This window comes from Argopecten irradians, chromosome 13 (assembly GCF_041381155.1).
Source record: "Argopecten irradians isolate NY chromosome 13, Ai_NY, whole genome shotgun sequence".
In the NCBI taxonomy this organism is placed as follows: Eukaryota; Metazoa; Mollusca; class Bivalvia; order Pectinida; family Pectinidae; genus Argopecten; species Argopecten irradians.
The window spans coordinates 7,269,544-7,282,846 of record NC_091146.1 but is presented as its reverse complement, the minus strand read 5'-3'; the positions used below and the strand labels follow the sequence as shown (position 1 = coordinate 7,282,846).

At 39.7% G+C, this 13,303-nt stretch overlaps 2 protein-coding genes across 2 annotated transcripts; both read left to right on the top strand.

Annotated features, from left to right (window-relative positions):
- The first annotated feature begins 998 nt into the window (after positions 1–998).
- Positions 999–8,397, top strand: LOC138306635 (putative deoxyribonuclease TATDN2). The gene is made up of 2 exons (XM_069247076.1): positions 999–1,497; positions 8,258–8,397. The coding sequence occupies exons 1-2, from the start codon at positions 999–1,001 to the stop codon at positions 8,395–8,397; spliced, it is 639 nt and encodes a 212-aa protein (XP_069103177.1).
- LOC138305489 (uncharacterized) lies at positions 5,894–12,856 on the top strand. The gene is made up of 3 exons (XM_069245738.1): positions 5,894–6,239; positions 8,258–8,653; positions 11,135–12,856. Exons 2-3 carry the CDS (start codon positions 8,548–8,550, stop codon positions 12,136–12,138), a joined length of 1,110 nt encoding a protein of 369 aa, XP_069101839.1. The 5' UTR covers positions 5,894–6,239; positions 8,258–8,547; the 3' UTR covers positions 12,139–12,856.
- Positions 12,857–13,303: the final 447 nt, after the last annotated feature.

Here is a 13,303-nt window from a genome sequence, read left to right as displayed (position 1 = left end):
GTGTTGTCCCCTGTGTCTTACCTGTAATGTGTCCAATTCTAGTACGTGTATTGTTTATGACAGGCGAAGCCGCGGGCTGACCTGCCGTGTGTGAGCACTGTACATGTGAACCTTGTTATATTTGTTAATAAACTCTTTAACTGCATTAAATGTGTTGTTTCTTTGTCAATACGGAACCCCAAACAGAACCTGGGTATATGAGGCGGACGTAGGTTCAGTCCTACTACATATGTATGTTGGGACGAAATATCGTTTACAATGGATGTGACAAGGTGTAGAAAATGTATCCGATATGAAGACCGCGTGGTATAAAGCTCATCTGGACGTGACCCTTTGTTTGTTTGTTTGATTAATTAACGTCCTATTAACAGCTATGGTCATGTAAGGACGGCCTCCCATGTATGCGGCGTGTTGCATGTATGTTGTGCGAGGTGCGTGTTTTGGGAGACTGCGGTATATTCATGTTGTGTCTTCTTGTATAGTGGAACTCTTGCCCTTTTTATAGTGCTATATCACTGAAGCATGCCGCCGAAGACACCGATCAACACACCCCACCCGGTCACATTATACTGACAACGGGCGAACCAGTCGTCCCACTCCCCGTTTGCTGAGCGCTAAGCAGGAGCAGAAACTACCACTTTTATAGACTTTGGTGTGTCTCGGCCAGGGGACAGAACCCAGAGCCTTCCTCACAGGGACGAACGCTCAACTCAAGGCCAAAAGTGAGGCAATGCCAAGGAAGGCATTAGGAAAGATAAAATCAGTTAGGAAGAAGAGAAAAGATAAGATCCTAAATTTAGTCGCCTTTTACGATCATGCAATAGGGGCAGCAGGTACAATTCTAATGCCCTACCTGCAGGGCCAACGTTCAGTAGCATTTTGGAGGGTACGGCGGTAAACACACTGGGAAGGAGGTGAGGCTGGTCGGGACATGCGCATCCTTTTGTGACCCGGTCACTTATCCTTCCGGGCGGAGTCTTCTTGACCTTCCAGAGGATATGGTTGTGGCTGTAGGACTTCATCCGAAGCATCATCCCCGGGATCAGAGAGAGGAAGATGAGTGGGTTAGAGCGCTCAAGGAACTCTCCTGGTTGGCAAGGGTGAAGGCTTTGGGTGAAGTTGGACTGGATCACTCGGAGCCACGAGGACGATGGCCAGGCCAAATGGACCGATTGGAGAGAGGACTGAGGCTGGTGCGAAAACGTCATGCCTTGGTACTCCATTGTAGAGGGATGTCCGGCGACAGTGGGACGGATGCCTATATGTTATTATTGCATATAGTAAGGAATGAGGTATCTGCTGATCAGAGGGTGTATTTACATTGCTTCTCTGGAGATGAATATGTCCTCAGCCAGTGGTCAGCAGCGTTCCCCAACTTTTACCTCGGGTTTACTCGAATGGTAAGGTCATGCACCGGCGCACAGACTCGTGCCCTGAAGGCTGTCGAGGATGACAGGATTGTCTTGGAAACAGATACGCCATATTTTGAGGGGTCAGGTCAGTGATGGTCGGCCCCAAACCAGCTGTACTCTATGGCTGATATCATCGCTCCAATACGACACATCAGGGTGGAGAAGTTGCTGGAAACTTCTACTGAGAACGCAAGAAGGTTGTTCCAGTGAAACAGTCGCATGATGGGGACCCTCAGACCAGGACCAGGTATGAGATGAATTGGATGAGCCAGAGCAGGAGGCTTCTTGCCCAAGTATAGCACTGAGTGATGTGTCTCGGTGGCTTCTGGCTATGGAGAAGACACAACAAAAGGTAAGAGCTATCCAGTCTCTTTGCAAAGCATTACAGTGGCTTCTGGCCCAGATTGTATGCAAAGCCCAGACATCCGATGTCAATTTTACCGGGGTAAGTATTTGCCTCTAGTGAGTGAGGGGTGTTTGTATTGCCGGATGTAGCGCATGCGCAGTGTGTGAAGCGCGCCAGATGACTGGAGCCAACTGTCATCGGTAAATAAGTAAATATTACCCGTATATCCTGACCTAGAATTCATCAGAGTGCGAGGAAACACCTCAACCATGAGGCGACGGAGAAAAGATGCGAGATGTTGACGTAGTCTTGGTTCTGTTTCGGGGTCATTGGGCAAACAAATGTGACATTTCATTTTTTGCTTTTTGATGCAGGATTTTACTTGGCAAACTGGTCGTTACTTGAATCAGGTGCAACTCTGAAAGACGAAATACCCCAGTATCATGTTGGAATTCTCCTCTTGTGCTTACGAAGTCAAATCCAGGATATCCTGGTTTTCTGTTGACATCAAGTGCAAACCAAAAACGGACCTCATGACAATTTATTTCACAAGTTTCTTTATCACACACCATCTGCCTGATAAGATCCTCAGAATCAAAGGCCTCAAGAATCCTTGCATCTGTGTATTTGTCCAAATGATAGGGGCCGGGTAACAGTCCACAGTTTTCTATTTCACAAGAAAGGCGTATCAATAATTCAAAGCATTGGCCTTTTAAACTTCCTTCAGATTTTTGCGCATTTTGAAACAGGTTCAAAACACCATTATAGATTTCTTTCTTGCTACGTGGCATGTAAGAACAAAAATCATAGAAATGTTTGTCTTGGCCGATGTAAAATAACACTTCTTGCATGTCAAAATTCTTGAAAGCCGGCTGCACTTTTTGGGGGTCTAGGGAATGGGACTTTGGTGGATAATGTTTTTGTTTGTTCCGTTGCCAAAAGTCACTGTCACACAGCGGTCAGTAACTCTTTGAACCCGCAAGTTTTTGTGGTATGTGGGACATCTTGATACTTAAATCTCGTCAAGTCCGCTTGACTTCTCGAAGTCCGCGACAGTCATGGTGAACATGCTGTTCGCCTTCGCATCTTCAAATGAGTTGCACATTTTGGAGTTCAAAAAATTCTTGAAAACAGTACTTTTGGTAAGTCCATATTGATTTTGTTGTAGTCCACCATGATATGTTGTGTCACACTCGCAAGGTTCCTCTTTGACTTAAACACCCAAGCCATCATAAGTACTTGTCCGCAAACTGATGAATGTTTCATCATTTCTGTCAAATGTTCAATGGCACATCCTGTCAGAGTGTATCCTTCTTCGTTGCAAATTGTCATGTGAATTCCTGTTATTTTAATTACTTTGTCCAATATTGTCCAGGTGTCAGTTGGCATATGATGTCCAGATGTGAGCATTATCAATGGGTACTCACGACCGCGACAAACGTTAAGTAATTCGTGAGGAGATATGATTCCAGGGCTGACCTGGTCTATGGTGTACACTTTACTGCATAGGGGTGCAGGTGCCTTGGTAGCTGTTGTGGTAAGCATAAACGAATGTACTATTGAATGATAGTCCACGGATGGGTTATGATGTAATCGAGCGTACCAAGTTGTTTCATGAATCATGCTGAAGTAATATTCCAATGTGAGTGATAGTGTTGATTTTCCTATGCCTGGAATTCCATAGTACATAAGAACTAATCTTCATTCCTCGGAAGGTTTTGACTTTTGAGAGTTCAAGCTCCCTCTCTCCTATTATGAAAAGTTAGGCTTCTCTCAAGCCTTTGGTCATCCAAATGTTCCTCCCATGAAGAAAAAGCTTGCCCATGTGCTTGGTGTTCTTGATATTCAACCTGAAAAATAAAAATTATTCTATCAAGTCATAAATGCTAGGTGATAAGCCACCTTAAAAGGAGTCATAACTGATATCAAAACATGATAACATAAACGTAGAAGGATCTTTGTCAATTTACTACCATTTTGTGTGAACTTTTGACAGACGTAACTAATCATATCCTACCCCCCCACCCATATTTCACTGAAATTAAAATGCTGATATTTTACGCAATTGTTAACCTATCACTTCGAAATTTCGCGTGTGCCCCCCCTATTACCCCCAAAACCACCTTTACTGTCTGCCCAAACAACCCCCAGTGTACCGATCCCAGGTTAATAATTGTGCAAATTATGAGCATTCCAATTTCGTTCAATTCAGGCGGGCGTTTTTCCCCGTCCTTAAAGGACCTCAATCCTAGATTTGGACCCAAAATTTGTCGAAAACAAACGAAATGTACACTTTTTAAGCTTTATATGAACTGATTAAATGATATTAGACGAAATATTGAAGCACCGATCCATTTTTTTCACAAATGTGATACCAAATTCATGAAGCGATGGCAAAAGTAGGTCAAAAGCAGTAGGGCAGTCAAATATCTTAAAATTACGTCACGACATACATGATGACGTCGTACTGAAGTTCAACTTTTAAAGGGTGACTCTCTAGAAAATTTACGAATCAGAAAAACGTGGGTTCAGTAAGAGCGTAGGTAATTGCATGTTGTACCTCTTCTTTTCGTTCCAAAAGAAAGAAATCAACTTTGAAACCACAATATTATTCCTTTCTTTCACTTATCTACGGGGGCGAAAGCTGTTCCCATGTTTTTTTCTGATGCACAAATTTTCTAAGAAAGGTCCCTTTAACAGAAATTTAACATATGACGAATGTGCATGCTTATGATTTTGAAATCAAATTTAACTGCGTTACAGACGCGATAGATTTCACGATAGGAAATTCTGCAGATTCCGGCGCATTTTCGATGCATTCTTTGATTGAGCCTCATTTTCTCAATCATTCAAAGGTGACCAAGACAAAACTTTTACATATTCTTTCAAAAAATTTCATTTTTTACAATTAGACCATCTGATTCCCTCCAGCTTTAACATACTTTAATGAAGAAAGGCTGTCAACTGCGTTTTCTTTCTTCCAAAGTCTGCAAGATCTCTCTGGTATCCCATCTGCATTTCCAATGAATAGATTGACATAAGGCTGTTCATGTGGCCACTTAGGTGGCTTTTTGTTTATCCCCTGTCAATTGCCTTTTGTTTGACATTTTGGAGGGTCCTACTAAATACCGATCGCATCAGAAATTACCGACCGCAGGCGCTAGGTGGCGTAATGTTTGTAAGCATTCGAAACGCCTCGTTCATTTCTGACGAAACAAACCTCAAATGTAAGTCATAGATCTATTCTTAGATTTGAAATAACGGAAACTTATTAAAATAAACCGAGGAGTTCCGAATGGTTCGTAAGATGACAATATAAGCGCCAAATGCCAATCTTGTTTACCGATAGTCTACAAAGTTATCATCAACTGATCATGTCGATGTCGTCAGTGTGGCTTGTCCCTTACCCGGGTTTCGGCCACTGGCCAGCGCAGGTAAATGTTAATTGTTTTCCACTTGTCCAAAAATATAAAGGTTTTGTTCAGTTATTAGTGATGGAGTTAGCACTCACACGGCTCCCTAACTGATAATGAATATTTACCATTTGTGCATAAGAACAGAGACACTGTAAATTGCCCCAACAAGTAGAAATTTAGTCACATCTTGTAAAACCTAGTTCCTGCATTTGCAAAAAATAGTTACATGGTCACTGAGCAGCGGGTCAGCGTCTTTGGTGGTATGCCTCCTTATTTACTGTAGCTGTGATTGCACAGATTTGTTCGAGTCTGTTGAGGTAAAATAGATTGGTTTTCTTGTGGTGCAGCACATTTATTTATTATTTTTTGTAAACATTTTTAATTTTTATCATCCAAGACTCCTTGCTATCTGTAATTGGTGTTTACTCTTCATAAATTGGCAATTAACATGTTTTATTTGATTTCAAAATGGTCAGAACTTTCATCACTTGATGCCTTAATGGCAAACAGCAGTAGACAGGCAGCTATATACTTGTATACCCAACAAGCATTTGACTCTGGTAAGGTTAGCCTTGCCCAAGACTTAGAAATTTAGAAATGCACCTTTCTCAATTTTGACTTCTAAAAATGTAATTTATGATATTATAACATAAATGTATTTAGCTATGATCAATTGTTGTATTATCCAAACCGTACAAGGGAGGTAAGGAGGTTATGCTTAAGGGAAAAGGGAAGTAACTCGTACATGCAAAGTCACAGTTGTGTAACTTGGCCGCGCATGCGCATACTGTTTGTTTACAGAGAAAATTTTCAGTGGAAATTTTGAAAGTTGAAGCAATCAAGTTTTATTTCTACCAAAAGACTATTATTGAGCGAAACGTTTGTACAGTCACCAGTTGCCAAACGTGTTAGACATCCTCAAAGGTGAGGAAAGCGGTCGGATATGTGACAATTGAAGGAGAATCGGACTTAACACACACTGCGACAGCGAAAGTCCTTTGTTTGACTGCGGCCAGCGTGGGCGCCATCGCTAGCTTCAACTTTCGAGGGAAATAAAGCCACAAGGTAACGATATAGTTACACATGTGATATGTATCCCTACTTATTGACAATTCCACATTGATTGTGCATTGCATTGCCGTTGTTCTGTACATTGATGACTATTTATCCAGTTCGACCTATATATTGACTGTGTCAGGTGCGTGTCTATAAATAGCACACGACTGTAAACAAAGAGACATCATGTCTGTGTTCATCATGGGGAGTTCACACGTTAAACGTTTTGAACAATATGTGCATCGGACAAGCCTCTCCGATTTCCAGATAGACGGATGTCCATCTGTGAAATTTCTGGGCATCAGCGGAGGTCGAGTGACAGAGCAGCAAAATTTATTTCAGATGCCTTGCCCGAAGAAATAATTCTCCGGCTGATCTTTTTAATCAATGTGTCAGAACCAATTTTCGATAAAAACCATCACTGTGTTACAACTTTTACCCCGGCTAAACACCAGAACAATTCCAGTCTCGGACTATGTAAGCAAAGTGAGGACAGCCAACCAAATATTAAAAGAACAGGTGTCTCAGCTGCCTCATTTTCAATATTGGAACCTTAAGGGGATGAAAGAGGGACAAGATACCCTGAGTGCAGACGGTGTCCATTTTTCGGACCATGGCCACTGGAAGTATTTTAAGAACATTAGAGCAGCTATTTTAAAACATTTGAACAGTTAGATTGAGTACATATCTGTGTAGGCTCAGATATTGACTATATTTATTCCAAATAATGGAGAAATTACTTTCAGTGAATTATAGCCTATTTTTGTTTTAAATACATGAAGGGGAATATTCATTTTTTCATGGTTAGTAATCATAGCATACAGTATATTGATTATATCCGGGTTTCAATGTTCAGTACCCTGTATTATATTAAAATCAGTACAGACATACAAAATAATGAGCACTAGTACTGAGTATACATGTATAATTAATTCCTACCTGGAATTGTATTTTATGGCTTTAAGGCCAATGGTGACACAATAATATATATTGCGTTACAATGTACTATCGTAAATTTTCTGTGTGAGATTTGCAAATATAGTACCTGCAGTAGTACACACTTCTTCAAATCACTTGTAATTGGTTTTGATAAAGTGTGAGAATGTGTATTTTCATGATCACCACGATATCATCTCATGTGCAGTACGGGTTATACCCAATAGTGTCTCATTCCAGGGTGTGTCTATATATTTTTCAATACTGATTTTTGTTTTTTCTTGACTGTATGCTATATTTATTTTTTCAATTTATATGAGAATGACCAATGTAGTGTTCATTCGATATTCCCCATTGTTTGATAATTTTTTCACTATGATTAATAACAACCCTGGCCTAGGCCGTTTGACAGAATATGGATAATTATAATTACAAGGGTTGTTTATACATTAACACAAGTATGCAGGCTTCCAGTACAGTGCCACACTCAGAGTCTACAATACCAATAATACATTTGGATTGGTTTTATACACTTATTGACTCTATCAAAATTTTAAAGTGAGTGGTCAAGGGGAATATTGCATACTTGGGGATCTGTAAAGGTTTCATGAAACACTATTAAAGGCCCACTACCTTTCTTGAGAAAAATTTAAAGGCTTCTTAAAAACATTAATAACAAAGGAAATATATATCGATGTCTTAAGATGAGGTTACTACACCAAACATATACAAGATTTCCTGTCTAATATACGGTAGCAGTGGAGATTCATTTCGCTGTTTTGCCGTCTGGCGCAGTGATAGTCAACTACCGCGCGGCATTTAGGACAACAGCGGGAAACATAAAACGACCCGCGTTATGAAAATTATCATTTTATTTATTCTAATTAAACATTTCTGAAGGTGATGATAAGTGTGCTAGTAAACGTAAAGTTAATAATTTCTGCTACTATACAAAATTATTGATCTCGTTTTTCATTCCTATTTTAAAATTAAAAGCCGTTTCGGAAATGTAGTGGCCCTTTAAGGGAACATTTTCTCTATTTGAAGCCTCATTATAGCAATTTATAACATTAGTTCACTATTCATTTCAGAAGACTCACCACTGCCTCATCGGCATTACAATGGAGCCCACCTCCAAATCACCCCGAAAAAGGCGTCGGGTGCAGACTCCATCAGCTACAGAGGAAACCAGTTCGTTACAGGCTCCAGAGCAAAGTCAGATCCAAACTAACACTGACTTCTTAGCTATGATGCAATCTTGCATCACATCAGCCATACCCAGCATTACTGAGACCGTGTTGGCATCCATCCATGGGGGTCAGAGGACGGCAGGGCATGCACAGGAGTCCTCATTGTCAAGGGGAATGGCCCTTCAGAGTCAATGCCCATTACAGATACACAACAGCAGGTGTCTGAAGCAGGACCAGCCACACCAGCAGCAGAAGCTTGCCTGTCCACCATAACAGCAGGGACGTCCAGTACTGATCGTGAGTATCAGCAGGACAATGTTTCGGTAAAACGTAACTTAACGAAACCAATTGATCTTGGGTTAGATCCCAAGATCAAAAACAAGATTGTGTCCGACGAGTATGTGGAAATGGGCAGTTTATTAAATCCTGGACAGGACAATAAAGAGAAATTCACGACGGAAGTGAAAGACGGTTCACTGTCACTAGTGAAAGTGCCATTAACCAAAAAAAAGAAAAAGACAATATTAATCATTGGTTGAGCGGATTTAATGTCTTTGGTGCCATTTACAGTAAAAGACATCCAGAACGTGGGCATCAGCTGTTTCAGTATGCCAGAAGGGTTCAGGCAATAGCTGATGAGTCTGGGGATTCTGCAGCTATTGCCTATGACAAGTCATTTCGTTTGTGGCGCGAACGTGAGCCTGAAGACTGCCCCTGGGACCAATTAAATGTAGCTTTATATCATGAGGCTCTAGCAGAGGGCTTAGCATCAAAACTTTTGACAAAACAGGGACAGTCTTTCGCTCCCGTTCGAGTCAAAAACGACCCTTTCGTTCAAACCGAAAACGCGTTTACTGCCACAGTTTCAACAATAACAAAGGCAATTGCCACCGAGGACAATCGTGTACCTACCCCCATATTTGTGAATACTGTGGGGGGATGGGGGGACCACAATAGAGCGAAATGTACAAATCCAAAACCTGAGTCCACAGTCAAAAATCAGGCCAAATAACAAAACCCCACCACCCAAAACAAGAAGATATTTTAAGAATTAAAATTGAAAAAGAAGTTTTAGCAGGTAGAGTAGGAGGACCATTTGATGAATTACCTATGCCACAGTTACAAGTCTCCCCGTTGGGCTTAGTTCCAAAAAAAACACGAAATGAATATAGAGTTATCCATCATCTCTCTTTCCCACATTTTGTTTGTTTGTTTGTTTCAGTTTTACGGCCCATCGACAACTAAGGTTTGTTTAGTTTTACGTCCAAACTCACAACTAAGTCATTTAGGGCAAACTACAAGTCATGCATTAATATCAGGATAAAAGATCAGGGTAAGAAAAGGCAGGTAAGGACTAAAACACAGATTGTAAACGTTTATTTGATAAAAAAAGGTTTGCATTGGATAAAATAGTTTTGGCTAAAACACATGAGAAAACTCATGCACAAAGTTGATGAAACGTTCAGTTGATACGATGATATGATGAGAAAAACTTTCCCACCTGGTAGTTAAATTAATGATGGTATTGATCCAGAACATCGGTCATTATCGTATCAATCTGTCGATGATGCAGTAGCTTTTATCATACAATTTGGAAAGGGAACATTGTTAGCTAAAACGGACATTGAACATGCATACAAAATTGTACCGATTCATCCAGATGATTATGAGTTATTAGGCTTTAGGGTGGGTAATAAGTTTTATTATGACCGTACCTTACCCATGGGTTTGAGTTATTCTTGTCAGTTGTTTGAAAAGTTTAGTACAGGTATTCATTGGATCCTGGAAAACAAATTTAGTATTAAAGGTTGTGTTCATATCTTGGATGATTTCTTATTTTTAGGACGCCCAAACACAAATGAATGTGAACAGGGCCTTTTCACATTTTGTGAAGTAGCAACAGAGATCCTTATTATCACTACGTTTGATAAGGATCTGAGAAAATCCCATTAGGGGTCATGTCCTGGTGACCTTTGGAAATGGCCAATCAAATTGCTACTTGCAAAATTTTGACAGTGAATTTCAGGGACGAAATAATTTGAAATCAAAGAAAAGTACTAAATGGCTCGGTCTCGATATTAGGAGGAATATTAGGATTCAGAGGCTATGGAAATCAGATTACCCCAAGACAAGTTGGTAAAGCTCAGAGTGGAATTACTTGCTATGTCTAAACGTAAAAAGGCAACACTTCGTCAAATTCAATCTTTAATTGGCCTTCTCAATTTTGCTTGTTCAGTAGTTACCCCTGGTCGGACTTTTTTGAGGCGCCTAATAGATCTCACAATAGGTTTGTCGAAGCCTGAGCATTATAGGCGGTTGACGTTGGAAGCCCGTGCTGATATTGCAGCATGGTTAGTGTTCATAGAAAGTTTCAATGGCCGTGCTTTGTTCCTTCCGAAGGACTTTGTTACATCAGAATCACTGGAATTATACACAGATGCTAGCGATTTAGGTATGGGGGGATTTTTTGGCACCCATTGGTTTTGCGAGAAGTTCACCTCTGAGTGGCTGCATTTTTCTATTACGGTTAGGGAATTCCTCCCGATTGTAATTGCCATTGAAATTTGGCATCAACAGTTCCAAAACAAACGGATTAGATTTTTCTCAGATAATATGGCAGTAGTTCATATTATAAACAAACACACATCCAAAAATCCATGTCTTATGAAACTCATGCGCCGATTCATGGTTAGTGTGCTGAAATTCAATATTTTGTTTCAAGCAGTTCATGTGCCAGGCCTTCATAACGTAGCAGCTGATCATCTTTCTCGTTTGCAGATGGACCAGTTTTTCGAGCAGTTTCCACACATGGACAACGAGACCACACCCATTCCAGCTCATCTATTGACTCTCTAAATCAAACAGCAGGTTTATTATTGTCCAGTGCCTTATCAAAGTCTTCTACAGAATCTTATCGACATGCATATCAGATGTATGTACGTTTTTTGCAACGCCACCTGGATTCTCAGTCCAAAGCATTGCCACCAAATGTACAGCACTTGACTTTATTTATTGCTCATTGCTATCAGACAGGATTGGCAGCTGCAACAGTTACCACATATGTGTCAGCTTTAGGCTATATTTTCAGAATGGGTAACTTTGAAGATATCACACAGCACTTTATCATTAAGAAAACATTACAAGGCTTCCAAAAATTGAAATTTACCAAAGACTCTAGACTTCCTATTACTCCTGTGGTACTTTTAAAGTTGGTCGATTCTCTCACTGATTCAGTTTCCTCCCATTTTCTCAGAGTAACGTTTAAGGCTATGTTCTTATTAGCCTTCCATGCTTTTCTGAGGGTAGGTGAAATGACCTCTACAGGTCTAAATAATCAGCATTTTTTATTGCGGAAACATGTTGTAGTTACAGGGAGTGCAGGAGCTTCACCAACATTAGAAATCAATTTCCCACATTTCAAACACACCACAGGACCATCTAGTACTCATGCTGTTTCAGCAAATGTTAATAACCCTAAATACTGCCCAGTGTTGGCTCTCGAAGAGTATTTATCAATCAGAAAACACGAACTCACCGACCAACCACTATTTTCCTTTATGGATGGCTCGCCAATTTCACGTAGTTTTTTCACACAGCAGCTAAAAGCCTCATTAAAATGGGCGGGACTTCATGAACAAAATTATAAATCTCATAGCTTCCGTATTGGGGCAGCTACCACAGCAGCTACCCAGGGAATCAGTGAAGGTCAAATACAACTTATGGGTAGATGGAAATCAGGGGCTTTTAAAAAGTATATCAGGGTCCCAATGATTCATTTGTAGAAGGTGCACGATTGTCCTCAGAAAGCAAGAGAATCATATTTTGTCCTTTGCCATGGGGTAAGTGGCCTCTGGCAAAGATTTTTTGTATTCATATGTTTTTTATTTACACCTGGTCTTAATTTTTACCAAAGCTGCAAGTATATGTAACTGATGATGATTATTGTTCGGAACAGGAGAAATATGTCTCTTGTTAAATTTCTAATATACATGTTTCATTAGGTTACTGTGACCATGGAGTTATTGGCTTCTGGTTATAGCAGTGTAAGTTTTTCATTGTTTGACATACAAAAAATGTGTTTCCCCTTTTTCGTAATTACACTTTATTTCATTTACACACAAAAGCCTGGGTTGAAACGTTTTTATGCGCAGCATACTACATGTATCTATGGTATATTTTTCTACATGCTAGGCAAAGCCTCCATGGGGTAATTGGCCTCTGGTGGGCTTTGGTTACAATTTTTAGCTTTGTTATAATGAGTTTTTGCTCCAATCAAAAGTGTATGTGTGCCAACCTGTTTTTCAATCAAAGTGTAGTTGTGCCAATCAATATTTTGTTAGTCTCATTATTTACTTTTTTATTTTTTATTTTTATGAATTGTGATATTTTATGGGTATTTTGTTTTAAAGATGCTCCACCGCTGACAAATGGTATTTTTTCACTATCAAAAACAGGAGCAGACGATTTAGTATTTTTCTTCAGTTGCAAAAGTTACTCTCTTTACACCATTTCCACCATTGAAAAGTTTGAGCTTATTTTACTTTAAGTTAAAAATATGAGAAATAATTAATTGCATCCCGAAAAAATTCCGTGTCACTATATCCTATATGGAAAGTACTAATGGCGCATGCAACAATGGCGAAATAAATTATTATATAATAATTTTTGTGTTAATTAGACATACATATACACGATTAAACACCAATTATTGTTCAAAATGATGAATATCATTTATGCTTTGTCGGCGGTTGAGCATCTTTAAAAAAGTCTTTCGCAATCTTGGTTTTTTTTGTTTGTTTGTTTGATTAATTTAATGCCCTGGAGACTTCATCACTTATATACTGACTTCCTACTATTTACTTATATTGTGTACTGTTTTCAAGTTGTGATCCTAGGTATTTTATACCTATCATGTCTAGTTATACATGTATTGATTGACTCTCAAAC